General features: G+C 40.2%; 1 protein-coding gene across 2 annotated transcripts in view; it reads right to left on the bottom strand.

Moving 5' to 3' along the window:
• LOC130187465 (tripartite motif-containing protein 67) overlaps positions 1 to 21377 on the bottom strand; it is a 47042-nt gene that overhangs the window by 17483 nt on the left and 8182 nt on the right. For both annotated transcript variants that reach the window (XM_056405106.1, XM_056405107.1), the window contains exons 2-3: positions 6550 to 6645; positions 3829 to 3951 (exon numbers count right to left, since the gene is read on the bottom strand). In XM_056405106.1, the coding sequence (XP_056261081.1) occupies positions 3829 to 3951; positions 6550 to 6645 (219 nt within the window). The remainder of the gene's footprint in view (positions 1 to 3828; positions 3952 to 6549; positions 6646 to 21377) is intronic.

The raw sequence follows: 21377 nt of genomic DNA, 5'->3' as shown, positions 1-21377 counted from the left end.
CAACTGAAAGAGAGGATCAAACCAATGTACAGTGTGTGTGTGTGTGTGTGTGTGTGTGTGTGTGCGTGTGCGTGTGCGTGTGTGTGCACAAGCAGGTTCATGAGCAAGTTTTTATCTCACATTTTAATTTCATATATTCTTTTATTTTTTCGGTATTTTATGTCTTGCTTTTCTCCTTTACTATGAAGCATTTTGTGGCGCCTGATCTAGAAAGGTGCTTTATGATAAACTTAGTTAGTCACTATATCTTTAATAAATAATTAATTGATTCATACATTTATTAAATTTCCCACTACAGGTGTATTTTAAAGTGTACAAGGTTCAATCACAGTCATAAAATGTATAAACTTCATATTAAATTAATGAAGCTGGTCACGCAATTCATTTATTTTTATTTTAATGTAATAAATATAAATTATATTTAATGAATCAAAGGTCATTGGAAGGTCATTAAAGAGGAAAACAAAATTAAAGAAATGATATATTTGTAGCTGTATGTCACCGTAACACAAACATGCAGCTGGAATTCACATGCACCAAAATACACACACGGACACTCAAATTATTTACCGAGAGAAAATTTGTTTTTCAATTCAAAACCTCGCTCTTCGTATCTCCTATGTAAACAACATGAAGTATGGAGCGTGCAGCCTGAGTAAATCTCCGATTTATTTCAATTTTCCTTCCGTCCCACCGGGACAAGCTGCCTCCTCCCTGCCACAGGCTCCTGCAGACTGAAGGTCTGAGGGGCTTTTTCAATAAGCTCCACGTGCATCACATGCAAATATTGAAACATGTTAATGCAGGGCCAGATCTGAGATACCATGGGCTCACTCTGAATGTGGATCACTGGCTCCTCACCACACTCTGAACCACATTTCAGTTCAGGTTAGAGCAAAATTTTGTTTTTGGTTTGATATTGTCACTTTTGGTAAATACAGTTTTTACACTGGCATGACATAGTACAAAAAAAACCTGGTGCAGAGCTTTATATAAGGTATTGAATGGAAATTCAATGAAATTGAAAGGAATTTTGTACCCGCTGTATTCAGGAACACAAACGTTAACCAGACTTTCTTTTGTATCTAAGTTGTCACTTTTTAATGCAACATTTCTTTAAAGCTAAAATGAGTACTGGTACAAAACTGACAGGTTTGAGCCAAAGAAATGATTGTATAAGCGTCTGACGCGAGAAACCGAGACAGGATGAAGCATAATCTCATTCATAGAAAGACTCAGACACAGTCATCTGTACGAGTTAGAGAGAAGTGAATATTAATCCATCATCTGCTGGATTATAGCTAAAACTGAAGTATGTGTCTGTGTTTTTCAGTGTGTGTGCTCTTGAATGTCCTTTACGAGAATTCTTTGATAACCCTGGATAAAATTGGAATGCCCAGACATTTTTGGAAAAGTGGTGATATTTTTGGAGTGTAACGTCACTGGAAAGAGATATTTTGGGAAAGTGGGGGAATTATTTTAGAGTTATTTTTGGAGAATTATGACACTTTTTGAGAAGTGAGAATGTGAAACTAGGTAGAGAGAGTAGAAAAATAAGAGCAGCTTTCGTAATGTTATGATACAGAATGGGGTCAGGCCTCCAGGACAAGACGGTTAATCTGAGGGCAAACTGCCAGTCAAGGGCATAACATCGAGGGAGGCTCCGAGGTCAAGGTGGACTGGGTTAGGCGTTAGAGTGAAAAAGATCAGAGCAAACAGCTGGTCAGAGGGACGAGGGCATGACCCTTAGGGACTAGATAGTGTGTGTCGGTGAGGATCCTCAATATGTGTGTATCTGATACAGGTCAGTAACTGGCTCAGAAGAGATTAACCTACGAAACCCAGCTACCACACTGATCCTATGTTACATTACGCTGCCTTATATTAAACTGTTTCTAGTTTTTGTTTTAATGAGTTTTAATCTCAGTGACATTTTTTATCACATTTCATTATTGCAAATACTTATGTTGACAAACGTTACATTTCAGCATCATCAGTTTAAAGTGCTCTCATGGTGTCATCATTTAGTTCATTAAAAGAAAACTTTGTGAATGGAATAAAATCTTTCCATTTTGCTGCATTAGCCTCACTTTCTGAACAGTTCACACACAAACTGATGAACTGATGAAACCATCTGAACACTACGCTTTGTATATTACAGACTCAGACATATACAACAAGCGTTTCTAGCCATGCTTTGAAAGATGAAAATATGTTGCTTTTAAAGGATTAAGTTGTGGCTTTGGTGAATTTTAGAAACATCTGCGTTTCTTGGTGGAGACAGTCCGTCAGTTGTTTTGTGTCTGGTCCGAGCTGTGTCCACAAGAACAGATTAAAAGCCTTGTAAGTGCTTTTGACAAAACAAAATATGAAATAGATCATCTTTTACAACCTTCTACTGGCGCTTTTAAATGGAAAGAGTTGAACTGCGGTTATATAATTTGCACACTTGAAGTTGTCCAAAAGCAAACTCTAGCAATGTTCATTCGAAATGATGCATTTATGGAAACGCTGTGTAGTTGGTTTCCGAGGTGTGGGAGTAGTGTGAAAATCAGACTCCTGGTTAAATTTTGCACTGTGATGTTCACTTTTTCATTATTTTGAAAAGAAGTCTGGATGCTGTGAGAGTCTTAAACCACACACTCAACCCAGAGTAATGTAAAACTGTAAAAAGCATCTATGTGGAGCTTTCAGTCACAGATTTTGGTTCAAGCTGCAGCTCTTCTACTTTCCTTATGTCTGCACGAATGGAGCCTGCAGTTAACTCATCCAATCAGCTGCTGATACACACTGTGTGCAAATGAATGTTTATTCACGTAAAGATGCTGCTGAAGTTATCACTCATCGACCAGCAGCTATTCTTCTCCTGTCCCGGCTCCGACGCAGCCTTCCAGCTCTTTGCCCTCTGGCTAAATCTCAATCCCCAGCCTGCAGATAATCACAACAGCTGTCCTTGGGGCTTCCATCCAAACATCCCTCCCCCCGCCGCTTCCTCCCCGCCACCATCCAGACGGTCAGTCGGTCGGTGGGCACGTTGAGGCTGGGCAGGCGTCCATGTGATACGCTGAGACTTAGGAAAACCCCAGCGGTGGATTTACAGAGGAAAGTGGAAAAAAAAAAAAGAGCTGAATTTGTTCAGGTATTATAATTTCAGCAGCTTCTTACTATAAGCAATGAGCTCACTGTTATCGTTCAAAGTTAGAGCAGATCTGGTTATTTCACATCACAAATCTCTGTATTTGTGTTTTATCTTTGCTCTTCTCTGGAATTTCATTTGGCTGTGACGTGTCTGAGAGGTCTTGCTGGGTATTTTTGTTGGTGCACATAATAATAATAATAATAATAATAATACCATAACGTAAAGGCCACAAAGCTGCGCCAGTTAACACTTTCACTAGTCTCAATGAGTTACAGGTTATCTACTGGATCTACTGGAACACAATACATTCACCTTGGTAATTCCTATTACAGATTAACAGCCTTTTTGACCTGAAGTTTCAGTTTGCTGCAGGAATAGAAAAAGAAGAGAAACAGGTTGGTGGGAGCAGACGGACAGACAGAAAGACAAGCAGGCTGCCAGTTTTCAATACCATGTCTTGAAATCAAATAACCCAAAATAAACTGCTCCCCCTCAGGCGGAAAAGAAAAGAAAGGAGTTACAGGAGAACTGTCTGCAGTATCAGTTCAATGCAAATCCCAGAGAAGGGTCACAAGATGGTTATTAGGAAATCAGCACGTTAGATGAGATGACTTGGATCAGTTTGGTGATTCTTATTATTTCTTCACAATCCAGTCGGATGGAAACAGAGCTGATAGTTTATGTCTTACCTTTAGTTTGTACTCCTTCTCCTTGGTGACTTTGGTGAGCAGCTTGGCTTTCTGTCTGGTCAGCGCCTCGATCAGGGAGTCGCACTGAGCCACGAGGCAGGCCTCAAACTCAACACCGTTCTCCTGAAGCAGCACGCGCACACACACACACACACACACACACACAGACACACAGACACACACACACACCAATGTAAGCTTAAAAAGAAACATGCATACGGGTGATAATCGATTTCCCCCTGACTCTACGAAATCATATTATTAGGGACACTTGTGTCAAAATCTTGCTATTTTAAGATGCGCCATCGTCTTTCTCATTATGAGCTTCTGTCACAAATAATTCAATCACCACAGTGTCCGTAAATAGATCTGTTGGTGTGTTTTGCTCCATTTAGCAGCACAGAGCTGCCCTGTGTTTTTAGCTGATATGTTAATTCATCTCGTTCTATTTTTGTCTCAACATCACGTTTTCAACGGACAAAAACATACAGTATACACAACACATTTAGCGTCTGTGCAGCTGCCATGCTGTCACATGAAAATACAGTTTCTACACATATAACTGTACTGCTGCTTATAGTTGATTAACTTACCGGCTTTGATTATTGAATTTACAGTAATGTGACAGTAATCAAGTTAAGGTGGCTGAGCTTTATGATACATTTGCTTTTCTTTTATTTGTGTCTTTATTTCTTTATTTCTTCTGCTTGTAAAAATGACAACACAATTACCTTAAACCAGTCCAACTACAGGAGGACGGGTGAAGGAAGGAGGGAGGAAGAACAGGAAAACCTTCAAAAGATCAATGCACATGTAGACATGCATATACACAGACTGTTTTATCCTCCCTGTCATTTTTATCCTCAACTCAATAGTTTGACTCTTTTAATCTGGATTTAAAAACTTAAACAAGGATTAGCTTCAGCCAGACACTCGGTATATATCTGTTGCATTAATTATCTATTATTTATTTATTTATGTTAAGTTAATAAATAATAATTAATATGTATAAAAGTATATATATATATATATGTGATATAAATATATATAAAAAGAAAAGGCATTTATAACATATTAAATAATAAGTATAATTTATGTAGCACTTTTAAGTGCACTCAGATGCTTTACAGGATAAAAAGTGAGCACAAAACAATGTTAAAGGCAAAGATAAAATATGTTGAAAGATCATTTAACTGGGATTTTCAGGGCCTGGGAGTTAGGAGGGTCTGTCAGAATTTAAATCTATGTCAATGAAAGCTGATGAACAAAGAAATAGACTGTAGACACAACACTGCAGGTATGGGATTCCCTCAAAAAATTGTACTTTGTGCAGCAGCTGCAAGTTAAAGATCCACAGGGGCTTTTTATCTGAGCACACATGATGAGGAGATGAGGTCTTAGATATCAGTGATTTCCAATTAAGCTTCCTCCACTGGGGGACACAGTTCAGATCTGTAAGAGGATGAGAGCTGAAGATCTTTATTCCTCACTCCCACATTTTTATTTCTCTTTATCCATCCATCTCTCTCTGCTCTCTGGACAGAGCAAAGCAGTGCTAAGAGTTTTTTTTATGCAATCCTCTTCATTTTTCAATCAGACTCTTAATGCCTGCACGTAGCTGTGGCTGACAGGATATGACAGTGCATATACAGACAGTGTGTGTGCGTGCGTGCGTGCGTGCGTGTATGTGTGTGTGTGTGAGTGTGTGAAAGTGTGTGCATGACTGGCAGATGCTGAGGAAGAGATCAGCTGCACTGCAGTGTTGTCCACAGGGAAAATACACACACAAATAAATACACACACTTCACATTTGGCTGATATGGTTGTTTTAGTTCAGTGAGTCAGTGGATTTACCTCCCTGCTGCACAGTGTGAAGAGGCCAAATGTTTGTGTGACTGATTTATTTGGAGCTTATTGTCTATTACCAGTAGTTCCCCCCCAAAGCAAGATTTATTTTATCTAAGGAAAACATGTAATTTATGTAAAGACCTCTACATGTGGGGGGGAAATTGATCAACTATGGATATCGGTTATGTTAAAATCTTCTCAACTCTGCCTCATCATGCTCATGAAGATCCAGAGAAAATCCAAAGAAAAAAAAATCCTGAAGCAGCTGAGATACTGCAAGGTTGAAATTGTTTGGCTCCTGGTTAGTTTCTGTTCGAATACAAACAGCCTCTCGTACGAGTCCTCGTACCTTGACAGCGCGCCTGAAAATGGGTAGTGAGTATTTTCTTAAGCGCTGTCTCTATAGTTAAGGTTAAGTAGAGTTTAGGCAACTATGACAACTCAGTTAGAGAAGAGCAGCCCTCAAAATCCAAGTTCACGACCTAAAAATTAAAGGAACTTTGTACTTTGTAAGTTTTGCTATTGCTACATAGCTAACATTAGCATTATCAGCTGTTTATTTACCAGTCTTGCCCAGACCTACTGCCATCTTTGCCCATATGGATTTACTCAATTCAGACAATTAGGTTACCTTCACACTGCATGATCTTAATAAAACAGAGCTCTGGCAAAGCAAAGTAATCTGTAGTGTTATGAGAGACCACACCCCTCTCCCCTTTGTTTTGCAGTTGCATTGCATTCTGGGCTATTGAGGCCACTATTCGAGGAGAAATCTGTCCTTTCCTTTTTATGGTTATCAATGAGAATAACGAATGTGTAATACTGCAATGCTGCATTAACTGAGTTGGTTATTGTTTAGTGGTGTCACTGTACCTGGATCTGCTGGAGCATGTTCTTGAGTTGAACCAGGAACTCCTTGGCATCTTTAGCTTTGTCAGAGACGCCGTTCAGGGCCTGGGAGAGCTGGCACTGCAGGGACAAAGAAAATATATGATTATTTTAAGTTTATTACACTTAATTAAGAAAGAAATGAAGTAGAAAATGCATTTAAATATTTGATCCACAGACTCCAGTACAGTAGCCATGTTTCATAACAAAAGAAGAAGAAGGATCAGGTTAGCTTCCAAAAGCAAATTGCAACTTAAATCAGATTTCAAAATGTGTTTATAGGGGATTATTTAATTGCTAAAGACACTGACAGTCAATATCTTACACATCACATTAGTTCTGTATAAAGCTGAATCACTGCTCTTCTCATTCTAACTGTGCAACCAGTACAACCAGTGATACACTGAGGCTCCGAGGCTTTTCTACTAAGACGTCAGTTATGTAATCATTTAACCCAACAGACCGTTCTCCCTGGATGCTCAGATTACGCCTGATCCCAGCCTAAAGCAAATTAACTGGTACCTCCTCTCACAGGCCGAGACTCTGCATTGTTTTAATGACGGGGATTAAGTTTGTAATCTAAATTAGATTCTGATCTAGATTAGAGACTACAAAATCCACAATGACTTCAAGACTGAAACAAAAAAAAGGAAGAATTAAACAAATAAACTGGATAATTAAATAAATGATAAACAAATAATTTTGTACTCCAGCAAAGTCATCACATAAAGATCTAAAAATCCATTATTGTCACAATTCATTAAGTCATTCATTAATATTCTTCCTGTTTTTTTTTTTTTTTTTTGCATTGATTGATAACCTGTCTGGTGATTTCAGACCCTGCCCTTCCCACTTGCCCTACAGTAACCCCAGCCCTTCCTGTTTTCCCAGTCACCTGATTTCCCCACAGTCACCTGTTCATCATTCTTTCAGTAGCTGCCTGGTATATGTACCTGTCCACTTTCACTTGCTGGATTATCCGATAAGATCCCAGCTGTAGCATCTCAGCCTTTTTTGTGCTAGTTTTTGATCTATTATATGTTTTTGGATTTTGTGTTTTTGCTGACTTTGCTGACCCTCGACTAAGCCCTTACCTGCCCTTACCTGCCCTTGCCTGCACCACCTTTACATACAGGTGAACTGTTTGAACCTTTCATCTGTGTCTCTTAATCGTGCATTTGAGTCCTGTGTGTGTCTGAACAACAATTACAACATTTAAACCAATCCATGATTTATTAAAAGAAAAGAAAAATCATTAAATATTTGAAAAATACAAGCACTGCCATTTGCAAAGATTATAAACTATATTATCTGCAATATAAGCCAAACATTTTGTCAGCAAGTGCTCAGATCTGAGTACTGAGACTAATGGATTTGAGACTCTTTGAGCCTCAATAAATTGTCTCTATTTACTCCAAAATGGAGCACTTCCACGCAGTTTTCTGATTTTCATATGATATCTGCAGAGAGGCGTATATATATATATATATATAATGTAAAATATTATATCTTTACATCTTCTGTCTGCTGCTAATTTGATTCCGAGCTGAGTTTTATACCCAAGATTTAATTTGACTGACCGGATAATCTCATCTTGTCCGTGACCAGTTTGTTTTCATGAATTAAATATGAGCAGTGTGCAAAAATTTTTGCGCCCCTTAATAAACGCCGAGACCCAATGAAAAGCTCCAAATCAAATGTTTTGGATGGTCTTAAAAAATGAGGTTGGTTATTTTCTATATATGTGTTAAGCTGTTAAGTGAATTTGCTTGTGAGGATGAGGAGCAGCGCAGAGAGCGACACTGAAGAGGCAGCTCATGTCGTTTATCTTGGTCCCGCAGCTGCTGGCATGGATCAAATGCTGAGTTACAGCTGTGCAAACCATAAACATAGGTTAATTCACATGTTTAACCCCTGCACTCCTGCTCCTCCTCTGCATATCTGAAGGGCCTCATTTAAGTCTTTAAGGTCCATTAAACATAAACCAGTGGATAAAAGTGAAAAAGAAGTGATATGGAAAAAAAGCTTTGCGTACACTTCCATATTTAGTCAGCAGATCATTTCAGTAAAGGTTTTCACATTTTGAATTCATAAAGGTTTTTTACTATTATTTATCATTTTTTCAGGGTATATGTCTGGTACAGCTGCTTAGGGGGTGTATCTCTGTATTGGACGTTTAATGTATTATTTATTCATCTATAAATCTACATACAAATCTATAAAAGAGCTGTAAATCTAACCACACCATGACACATACGTATAATTCCACCTGTAAGCTGATTGAAGACACAGAATTCCCCCAATCATTATATGGTATTTCACATACTGAATATATACATCTGCAAAACAATGACATACAACAAAGTCTTTGCAATATCTTAAATATTATTGGACTGATACCAGCGTCAGTGATAAATAACAGCAAATTATAACAGCACTCAATTTGGATATTAAAAATGAAACTGACATCGTGTGCTGTGAGGAAATGACACAGACTGGACCTGAAGAGAAAGAAACACAGACACACTGTAGACTTCAGTCAGAGCAGAGAACATGAAGACAAGAGGAACATACTGACACTCACATCCACCAGGCACATTACATATTCCACCAAGTCAATACAGTTCAGGAAGGGGGTGTGTGTGTGTGTGTGTGTGTGTGTGTGTGTGTGTGTGTGTGTGTGTGTGTGTGTGTGTGTGTCTGTGTGCGCGCGGGTGTGTGTGTGCATCACTCGCCACTAAACAAGAAAAGACAGGACAAAGGAAACACACACTGTTACACACGTGCCAAGCTGTGATGAATCTGTTCTGCTTTCACCACACCCTGGCGGATGGTGGTCTCATGAACGCACACACACACCACACACACACACACACACACACACACACACACACACACATACACATACACACGAACACACATAGCCAGAAGGCGATATGAAGGGGGCAGACCTTCTTCCTTGTTACTAGAAAAAAGGAGCTGTGTCTGCTACACGGAGCAAAGGTCAGAATCATGGTGTGATCACATCAACTTAAATGCTGGTTTTGAATCTCCTAAATGTGATGTTTAAAATGATCAGCACAAGCCCGGCCACTGACATCACATCAGACAAAGCTTGTCAAGATGATCTATTTTTATCATCTATTGCATGTTTTATATCCTGAAAGTAGGATCACTGTCACTCTGTCTTTTTTCCTCCTTTCTTCCTCCTTTTATTCCCCCGTTGGAGACTTTTATTCAGGAGTTTTTCCTCATCCAAATCACGGGACAGGGGACAGTGGGTGTCTTTTGCTGTACAAATTGTAAATCTTCAAATCTGTGATTAGTAATTTTAGGCTACAGAAGTAAACCTGACTTGACTTTACTCATTCTCTGTCTTAAGACTCCAATAAAGAGTTGGAAAGAAGAGTAAAAAATGAGCAATAATAATTATATCATGGAATTGTTAGCAGTCAGTAAATGTCAGATATTCCTTTTATCGTTTAGTAGGAAACAACAAAACAAACAAATATTTGTTCATATTTCAAGGTACAGAATTTAAGAAATTAGGATTCTGTGATTTATTCATCAATATATACATAACATTAATAGGTTAGATGCTAAATTAAAATTAAATCATAATCAGTAAACCTCAAGTTATGTTCAATTCACCAGGCAGAAGTATGGATCACTCAAATTCTTCTATGGGAAATCAAATCTCCCACAGCAAACAGTCAATGTACTGTATAATCCCCCCCCCCCCCCCCCCCCCCCACACACACACACACACACACACACACACACACACACTCTCACACAGTGAACTTATCCCTGTCCATCCCTCTTTTGTGCACGTGCTGTCCGGAGTCAGGAGGAGGGATGTGTGTGGAGGTCATGGTTCACAAATCAACCCAACTCTTCTGTGGAGCTTCTCACTGCTCCTCACCAAGAGGCCATCTGGCCCAGCAAGCTGTTTTTGTGAGTGTGTGTGTGTGTGTGTGTGTGTGTGTGTGTGTTTGCATGCCAAATTGCTAACAAGAGGATGACGGATGTGTCATACACGGGCTGTCCTGGCACATCCCCTCCTCTCTCATTTGTACTGTGTGTGTGGTTCTTCATTTATTTAACTGCAGCGCTGCTCATCAGGTCAAAGTTCTGAACCACATCCACCCACCTGCTACCATAGCAGACCACTTTTTATTCATTCATTGATTTTCTTAGGCTACTAGTTGCTTTTTCAGAGTGTGTGGAGCTGGAGCATGTCCCAGCATGCATTGAGTGGAAGGCATAAAGACACAAAGAGCAGGTTGCCACCAATAAGGCTCTAGGAGCAGCAGTGACTGTAGCATCCACAGACAAAACTGCAGGTTCGTTCCTTTTTCTTTATCCTTTATTTCACCAGCTGAAGGGTCACTGACATTAAAAACTCTTTTCCAAGCAAGACCTGACCCAGAACACACAACAATAAATACAATACAAACAACAGAATCAGGCCACACACCACAGGAGAGCATAAAGACTATACTAAAAGCCTTATTTCACCAGCACCTAAGCCTCGACATATGGGAATAAAAGCAAACACTTTCCAAACAGTCTTTCCTAGAAGACATTCACTGTGCTGCACTCCTGTGCACACACTAAAAATGAGGGGAATAGTTGTGTAGCGGATGAAAGGAAAGCCTGAGGGTCAGCTCAGACCCTGTCATGCCAGCTGGGTGATTGACAGATTATCAGTTTTGGAAAATTACAAAAATTTGATTGACACGTCTCCTTGATTCTGGCGTTAGACAGGTGTGGGAGGAGGGAGTTTCAGATGTCGACTAGCGTTTCTGTCGGAGTAGCTACGCTGCGACCTCTGACCTGCAGGGCTGCACTACACTAAACACCGAGCCACCTTTACTCACTCACTCACTCACTGGGTTTCTCACTGTGCACACCTGTCATATACTCAGTACAGTAATCCACGTATTTTTTAACTGCAAATGTGAAACAGCCTAGTGAATCTGGCTGCTGCCTTCTGCCTCACACTCTACACCTGCTGCTACAGTGACAGAATTTCTCTATGAAGTTGATTTATAGCAGCTCGACTCCAGCACGTTGCGGCTTTATTAAATTTGCTTCACACTGAACGAACAGGGTGTGAGACCCTGTGGCACAGTATCAATAAGCCACCAATAAGCTATTATCTTTCCACTGGTTTCTCCTAGACCTGCTAGTGTAATTAATAAAATGTTGTTTTGGTCTTTCTGCTGTTTAAGTATCAATTTCATACATTTGCTTTCATTTAAAGAAAGCCGTGCTCAATAACTTGCTTCAAAACAAGAATAACATATAATAACCTTTTGTAAGAATAGAATAGAATAGAATAGAATAGAATAGAATAGAATAAAATAGAATAGAAAGCCTTTATTGTCAATATACAATGGAATTTGGAGAGCTACTGATCAGTGCAAGCAGTAAAAACAATCATTATTTAGAGGTTTTAAGATTAGGAGGTTTTAAGATACCAGATTCATACCAAGCCTGAACACACTGCCAGCACAAAATCCAGGTCTAAATTTGGCTACAGTCACAATGTGTCAGCCTACAGTGGGCCGCAGTAAAAGTGTGTATAACAGTGTTGAAATGTGACAAGTCTGCCCTGCAGGGAAAGGACCAGTAGTTAGCAAGCCAGCGAGGAGATCTGGAACAAAAGAGAGACATGAGAAAATCGTGTAGAGGCAAAAGGAAATTGAAAGTGAAAGAAATGATGAGAAATAGAATTCATCTCCGACGGGATCGACACACCTGCAGAGCACAACTCTACATTCACAAATCCAATTTCTTCTCTCCTTTGTTTCCTTTGTTCTCCTCCCCTTGACCTTCTTCATCCTTTATTACTCCTCCAAACGGGAGTGTAATTTTTCTTTTTCCCCACTGTCAGCACCCCTCAGCACTCCTCTCAGAGACAAGTGCTATTATCTCATTATCTTATTATAGGAGCAATGGAGGACCATTTATTCAGTCTGTGACATTCAGAGAGACCAGTGACATTCATGGGGCCACAGCTGTGCCGGTTCACTGATACGTTGCAGCTCGACAAACAGCAGGATGCTCGGGAGGAGGCAGGGGAAATTGATTCAGACGGTGGAGGTGCTCAAGGTGCTAAAACAGCCGCTGACTGAAAGATGTCTGCGTCCGAACATCAAAAGCCTTTCCAACGCTGGAGATATGCTCCAGTGCAACACACTCACAGTCACAATATGGATGTATTGCTAATGCTAAATATTAATAATGAACGTAGTTTCGGTGTTTAGTAATGATGATGATGATGATGATGAAGATGATGAGGTGCGATATGTGGAATGAATCAAATACTGAGAAGAAGACGAGGAACAGACTGCAAACAGTCTTTAAAAGTGATGCTGTGGATTTTAGTCTGTTATTGTAATATTGTACAAAACAAGGCAACGGCACCTTTAGTGAGATGATTTCCATTTCCAGACACAATGCGTCACAGTTTCTGTCAACTGGCAAATTCTGCAGGGCAAAGATTAACCTCTGAGTCTACTGGACATCACACCAAAACAAGAAAATAATGTACAGTCATATTACATTATTATCTCCTATTGAGTTTGTTCTTAGGTATTTAATATGGACTTTTTGTTTTAATATTTGACAGTTTTTCTTTTCTTTGTCCTTTCCAATTGGCTGCTGCAACACTGCAAACTTCCCCACTTATCTTATCTTATCTTATCTTATCTTATCTTATCTTATCTTAAACAAGCTGTTGAAATGATCACCCACATGCATTTCAGCTGAATTCAGTGAGTATCAGCAGACTGACTGCTGCTGGTGTCACCACACCTTTAGCAGTTTTCAAGTTGCAGTCCTGCGCCCCTGTGTTAATTGTTCAGGAAGATGTTTTAATACATTAAATGCATCTCAAATGATCTTTATGACACATCCTGACCTCAGGGGTGTAGTGATTTGGGGCAAATAGCTAACTCCACCCATCATAACATCAGACTTTACCACTTTATCAGAGCAACAACATAGCAGCAGTGTTGTGAGGATTTCATTAGGCAGAAACTTTATTCACATTTCCAAAGAATGTGATTGAGACCCGCAGTTTTCTACAGCCCCACAGTTACATATTCACCAACTTCGGTGTCTGACGACTGTTGAGCTCAATGAAAACTTGTTTATAATGAAGCACATAGAAACTACTACAGGTCATGCAGCCGCAGCAGCACTCATGAGTAAAAGTTTACCATCCATTATGTTTTTGAAGATCATTTTCACTAAACGTGGTCAGACTGATTCACCGCTGTTATTACAGAACTGACAGGCCCCAAAACCTCATCTATATGTGGGTCACTGTTGGAAAAACCTCAGGTTAAAGTTGTTGGATAAATACTGCAGATGTGCAGAAACAGCTGGTAACAGCAAAGAGTTGAGTGGTTGTGGTTTGACTCAGGTTAAGTTAAGAAGAATCAAGTCAGTTTTCAACCATCGGAACAGATAGAAAGTGAAATAAGTAAAAATATCCAAATATATATATATATATATATATATATATATATCTGCAGTATATTCACATTCTAAAACCTTCCACCACATGTTCCAAAAACAAATGTTTCAAATGTTAATGTTTAGTTACTTGTGGGAACTTCAGTCAGTGCTCTAGAGAAACAGTGTTATGACAGAGGGGACGTGGACAGGGGGAGGAGGGGTTACTGTGGACAACAGAGGAACAACAGGCGGCTCGTATGTGATTCACTAACCCGGGGAATGGTTGATGGTAGCATTGACCTTGTCAAAATGATACTCATGGGACATGGAGAGGAGCAGGAGGAGGGGCTGAACCCGCTCTTTTACCTCCCCGCCTCCCCTTTTATTTCTTCTCATTTGCATTTATAAGCCTTTATGTCCTCCTCCATCTCTGTTCATTTTGCCTTCACCCTAAATGCTCCCTCCCCTCTTGCTCTCTTTCTCAATAGGGTTTTTTTCACTTGGTTCACGTATATTTTTTTTTTTACATTTTAAAACCAAATTTGTGTAAATAGGGTTCTACTTTTGTGAATCAAAAGTGCGCAATTGAGTAAGCTGTAGTTGGAATAAGTGCTGACCAATCAAATCACCTCGTCTCCTCTCCTCTCTTTAAAAAAGCTCTGAAGCTTGGCACTCACAATTTTTGATGAAGAGAGCAGCCTAAAACAAATCGACTTCTCGCAAAAGAAAATTGACTTCCCTGTGCAGAATCACCCGGCGTAAATATAGAGTAAAGCACCTTAAATGAAACAGCACATAATGAAACCACATGAAGAGCCAAACGGCATTGGTGACAGACTGCAGGGTGAGTTTGGGCTACAACCAAGAGCCGGTTCCTGATATATTACAGGAGATGCAGCCGCCTCCACAGTCTCCACTCTGTGCGTCATCGTGCACACTCACAGTCCTGAGCTGGATGTCAATCCTTTTACACATCGATGTGTAAAACGCTCATGCATGCTGCCTTCCTCATGGGATCGTGGAACTGCACTGACATTAAGACAGTTATCACATAAAGACGTATACATAAGACCAAATTCACCAGACTTTTGTACGCTTTCAAAATTAAAACAGATACATACATGACTTTAAAACGTAGCTTTATACACAATATTACAGTATACTCAGTGCTACAGCAGAACAATTAGTCCCTCCTTCCCTCCCTCAGTCTAGTCAGCTAGCTGTGTTACAGTATTAGTGGTTCACATCTGGTGGAGGTCAAAACCAATCTCCTTTCCCCTTCCTCCTCTTCATCCTCTCACCCACCATCGCCTGGTCTCCCAATCCTCCGCTTCTCTGCTCCACGGCGATCGTAAGGCTAATACACAGCAGTGAACTGCTACAGTAGTTATAGTACCCGCACCTGCAGCAGTTCAAATGAATACCTGCCAATGCCACATTTAGCCCGACCAAAACAAAGCTTGACGGAGGTGGAAAAAAAAAAAAAAAAAAGAGGCTGGGATAAGGCTCATGTGTGGGAGTAACAGCAGGTTTGCGTGGTTAGCGTGACTACAAAAACAATCCTTATTATAGTGCTTTGCGAGAGTTGCTGACCTTAACCCAGAAAATCAATATGTGGAGCAGAAGTTAAACTCCATACAAAGCAGAAAGCCTCAATACTAAACTGCTGTCTGAAGCTTTTGAAGCACTATGTAAAGCATCAATATTTATGCCATAAGGTTCAGTGCTCAAACATGTATGATCCAAAGGGGAAGAGTTAATTTCCACTCCTGTTGGTGCGGATATTGATTTGCAAAGCCTATTTCATCTTAATGAATCAGCACGTATTACATATTCATAAACTTTTGAATTGAGTGTGCCTGTCCGTTATGAAGCATTAAATATTTAGGCACGGTAGGTTGAAGTAAAAGGTTAAGTTTTTACCAATTTATCAGAAAATCAGTAGCGGGATCTCAGAGGAAGAAAAAGCTACTTCAAATGCTTCCACTGTATACTTGTTATGATGAGACCTTTCACAGTTTGCCACCCAACCAGAGCAAAACACTGCCACATCATCCCCGGAGAAATAAATTCCTCCCCAGTCGTCCTAGATAAACCATAGTCGGGATCAGTGGTTACAGCCAGAACCGCCTGAATGAGAGGAAGCGTCGTTTTATCACCCTGACTTTTCCTCACAGGGGGTTATAGCTTCTGAGGAAAGAGCGGCGAGGCAGCAAAAGTGCCGCAGAGCAAAGAACAGTCCCTCTAATCAATAATTGATCAGGGCATCTTCCACATTAATGAAGGCAGAGGATAGGTAATATCGCCCAGGGCGTAATTGTCATAAAGTGAATGCAAATTTAAATTGTTGGGGATGATGAATCTGCTACGGATTATCATGGGATGCTGTGCTTTTTTTTTTTTTTTGTGTGTCAAGATTTCTTTATTGTTACACAACAGAAAATGTTACTGAAGCCAGCAAATGCATAGCTGCTGGCACAACACACATGTAAGACTCACAATCTGCTGTTTAATTTACTGGGCTTCCTGATGAATGAGCAGCCGCTTGTAACCATGGTAACGATGCTCATTGTTCCACTATAGGATGTCCACACTCTGGCATCGGCACTCGCTTTGTTACCAAAAATAGAAATCACAAATATTCTCTCTCACACACACACATACACACACACACACACATAATCTCAGACACTGTACTATATTGGGTTAACTACAGTTACACACACAGTCCTTTCTGCAGAGGATGTCTGCTGTGTTACTGCCAGAGGAGAGAAAGTGCAGTAAAGTGTGCATTAACCTACATTCAGTGCACAAGTCCAGCAGCACAGCCTTGAGTTACTCGTGCTGTGTATGTGTGTGTGTACTCATGACACTGAAGACAGAAATCCGCACACACAGTCACATTTAGGGGATTCGTCTCTCACGTGGGGACAAACATCTGGTCCGCAGAGGGTTAACCTTTTATGTTAGAGTTGAAACTTGAGGTTAGAATTAAGGTTTGGTTCCTCGTCCTAGATCTTCCTAAAAGAGCGCTCCACCATTTTAGCATTACACTTCTATAACGGTGTCAGACCCACAATGGACAGATAAAAAAAAAAAGTCAAAATCAATACAGCAGAACCAGAGATATTGTCTTTTTTTGTTCTACGCATCTTCTTGTCAGAACACGTTTAAGGCTACATGCATTCACTAATAAATGGAGTATAGCATTAGCCCAGGCAGAGCACTGTTTGCTTAGCTGAGTGGCATTAGCCTGGTCGTTCATGCTTCACAATCACTGGCTCATTCTGCAGCTGCTTAGCTACCCGCCGCCTAGTAATATCCAATCATATTCATGCTTTTACTTCATGTTAATGTACGTTTTTTTAAAGAGCAAGATTAAGGCGCCAGTATGCTTCATCAGAGGTGCTTGTCAGATGGTCAGATAGTTTCAGAAACCCTCCACCTTCGCACCTTTCTGACAGCAGATTATGCAGGACGGAAGTGTGACATTTTAACAACTGATTTCACACAGCGACTGCAGAGGTATGAGTGCAACACTAAAACAAATTTCTTCTGGGAGATATTATCTTAAAAATGTTTCTGAAAAATTGTCCCGGTATTTAAATTATATTGTTCCACCCTTCCCCTCTCCATGACAGCAAGTTTTTCCCTCCACCTCAAGTGTGGCACTCATGAACAGGTCTTTACTAGCACAGATCAACCCTTCCTTCTCTCAGCAAAATCCTTGTTTCTAAGTGAATAAATGTATGTCAAAGAGGAGAGCCTTTTCCACCAAATGTAACTCTATAGCCAATTGTTTCCTTAAATGTTTTATGTATTTATAATTGAAGAAGTTATAATATATATAAAGGCAGTTGGAACCTGAATTTAAAATAAACTACATGTTAAAATGTAAATATGTGTTCCCCTCATTGGCCCAGTTCTTCTTTAAAGGTTCTGAAGTGCCGGGTTGAGGCATGTAACAGCAGGCATGTGGAGTGTCCTTATAAGTACTGTGCTACAAATAAGTGTGTGTTTGTGTGTGTGTTTCAGGGCCTGAGGTAAGAGGCGAGTGAGGTTGACCTGTCATGGTCGGCGTGCTGCCATCTGGAATGAAGTTAGTCAGGCCCAGCCGGTCGGCACAGTTCTGCACAGTTCTGCACTTGCTCTAAATGATCTCAGTAGCAGCGTTCTTGACAGATGAAAGCACCTTATTTTTAGATGGAATTGTAGCACTTCCTCATAATACCGCCTAAGGCGCTGAATTCAAGTTCAAAGGACGTATTGGATATTAGATAGACGACACTAACTAACTGACTAATCAGCACAGTGTTTCTGTCCCATGGTCCTGACATGACATGAGGTTACCCAGTAATTCTACTATCTACAAGCGGAGACGAAAGAATCCTAAATAGAAGAGGCTGTAATGCCTGAACCGCCTTCCATTAAACCAATTATCTGCTTTATAACAGCTGAATGGGAAATGTATCAAACCAATCCTGCTTTGCAAGCGAAAGGTTGCGCATGCATAGAAGTATAACAAGTGGGGGAAAAAAAATTTGAACCTTATTTTGGGACAAAGTCACCAAACTTTTAAAGCGATAGTTATCAGATTTGACAGGTGATTCTAGACAACCTGGTCTTTCTAGCCAGAAATAACTGCCTTGGGGTGATGCAAAGATGGCTGCCAAGTGGCAAGCCATCATTAAAATGCAATGTCCTGTCAATCAACTCATCATTTAATTGACTAGTTGTTGCAGCTTTAATGCTAACCCCAAAAATGCTCAAATCTTCCACAGTGATGTATTAAAATGATGTGACTGATCTTATACTCAAATGCATTCAGTCGAGATGTATTAAAGCTCTGGCAAACAGTCAATACATCAGTGCAGTATGACTGTATGTGTTTGCAATCAGCATGAAAGCTTTATGAACAGAAATAAACCGCATTAGAGATCACAACAAACACGCGGCAGGCTGCTCCGATAGCAACGCGCTTGTCAAAATGTTTTGTCAGAGTCCCGGTGGATGAGACAAGGAAGACAAAGTGTTTACTGTCAATATGAAATGATCTAACGCGAGATGAACCGACTACTATGACAAAGCTGATGCTGCCAGTGAGTGTAAATGATTCATATTTAGAGATAATCCAAAAATATGACACACGTAAATGCCACTGCGGAAAGGGAACGGATTATGTGATCTTTGTCCTAATTATTCATTTTCTTTCCTCATGTTTGACGACAGAATCGAGTCGGTGAATGTGATGTCTGCCGTCACAAAGCAAATAACAACAACTAAACACAAAGGAAGATAAACTACAGGGCCTCTGGATGAGTAGTGATGTACTGCGTGTGTTTCCCAAGATAAACAATAGTTGGTACGAACCAGACTTCTTCATGGCAGTCGTGACTAGTGTTACTATAGCAGAATGAATCATCTTCAGTCTTGATGTCAGCCATACACCCACTAACCATCTGGTTTCCTCCACTTCCTCACTACCACACACTTAGTAATGCTTCATTAAAATTTTAGGTTGATTAAGATCTTTAGTGCAGATTTGCCACCTACATGTTATTTGTTCCGCAACCAAATTTCCTAGAAATTCCGTGTCTGCTCTTTTGTAGGGAACATAATTGCTGGCTGGATTATGCTCAGAAGCAAAATATTTTTTGAATGAATGAAGTGTTATAGTTACGAATGGCTGCGGAGTCGCCAGGAGGTGGGTGTTCTGGATGGTGGGCGTAAAAAGCGCACAACCGTCTCACCAGAGACTGAGGTTTGCATCCACAGTTATGTTTGTGGTTAAGTTTGGGCAACAAAAGCACCTTGTAGGGACCATCATCTTTTCTCTAACCTTAACCAAATGCTGTGAGAGTCTAAACATAACTGTAAAATAAGCTGTGGTCCAATGGATATTGTACTGAACGATCGGATAAAACAAGCAGTTTAACTGTATACGTGTGATTTTGAGGGGAGACGCTTGTATTCCTCCATCTCCGCAGGTAAGAGCCAGCGCACATCTGTGTTCAGCCGACATTTCTCTGAACTTGCCGACAAATCTTACTAGCATGGTTTATTCATCATCTTACTGCACGCGTAAGTAATGGTGCATGAACCGGTGTGAAATCACAGTATATTCTGCAATAATGATATACTATCCTGGTAGATGCCAAAAAAACATCTTGTGAGTTAAGTCTGGAAATCATCCCAATGATTAAATAAACCCAGCAGCTGGAGGCAATCAGTAATATATGGGCAGTGGTTTAGATCCCCTCCCCCAGGATGTGAATGAATTGTGATCAAAGTGATAAAAGAGAAAAACATACTTATTATTTATCTTACACAAAATTATGTTATTTTATTTTTGACTTTCTCCTCATTTCTCGTGAAATATTCAACACTTTCATCTTTCTGTGAGTCAAAAGAAGGAAAAAAAATCACTATTTGGTGTTGACACTGAGATGCGAAGGTGTTAACTGGTGGCAAGTGAACATTTCAAATAGTGGTTTAGATGACGGCAGTGCTGTGAGGTCATTGGTGACTTACCACCTTTAAACTCCTAAAGCTCAAGGTCAGTTTAAAACTAGGCATCAACCCATCCATCCATCCGTTTTCTGACGGTTATCCAGGGTTGGGTCATGGTGGCAGCAGGTCAAGCAAGGTATAACCCAAACTCTCCTCCAGTTCCTCCTGGAGGATCGTGAGGCGATCCCAGGCCAGATGAGATATATAATCTCACCAGCCTGTTCTGGGTCTCCCCCGGGGTCTCCTACTATTATATGGCATTAAGCTATATAACTAAAAATTAAGCATGTTTCACCAACATGGTAAACATGGTATTTACATGAAAAATGGAATTTGACAACGTGTCCAGAACAAACTCTGTGTTTTATTGAATTCAAAACTCAAAATCCAGAATTTCAATCCAATCAGCAGAAAAAGTTTACCTTGATGTTTCAGCAAAAACCGTTGCAACAATCCTCAAACAGTGACTCCAAATATGAAGGATGAATAACTGCACCCAAAAGACCTTTATGTCACGTTGTGAATCAGAAACGTAAGCGGGTGACTGAGGTGCAGAAACAGTTCAAACGTGCAGATGAACATTTGCGAAGCTGAATGTCATATTTTGAAAATAACAGAACCGACTACGACAGCAACAGCAGCTTTGTTTCACCATCTAAAAACAGCAGACGACAACAACAACAGTTGACTGCAAAGGTTTAGAAACTTGAGAGAAAATCCCGGCAGAACAACAAGGAGATAAATAAATCAGGTGACAGAAGGAAGTGTAAGGGGAGACATGACAGACTTTCTAAGCAGCCTCCTGTTCAGCACAGCTCAGAATACCAAGA

Source organism: Seriola aureovittata, chromosome 19, assembly GCF_021018895.1.
Source record: "Seriola aureovittata isolate HTS-2021-v1 ecotype China chromosome 19, ASM2101889v1, whole genome shotgun sequence".
NCBI lineage: Eukaryota > Metazoa > Chordata > Actinopteri > Carangiformes > Carangidae > Seriola > Seriola aureovittata.
The sequence above is the reverse complement of the archived record's forward strand: the minus strand, read 5'-3'. Positions and strand labels throughout refer to the sequence as shown.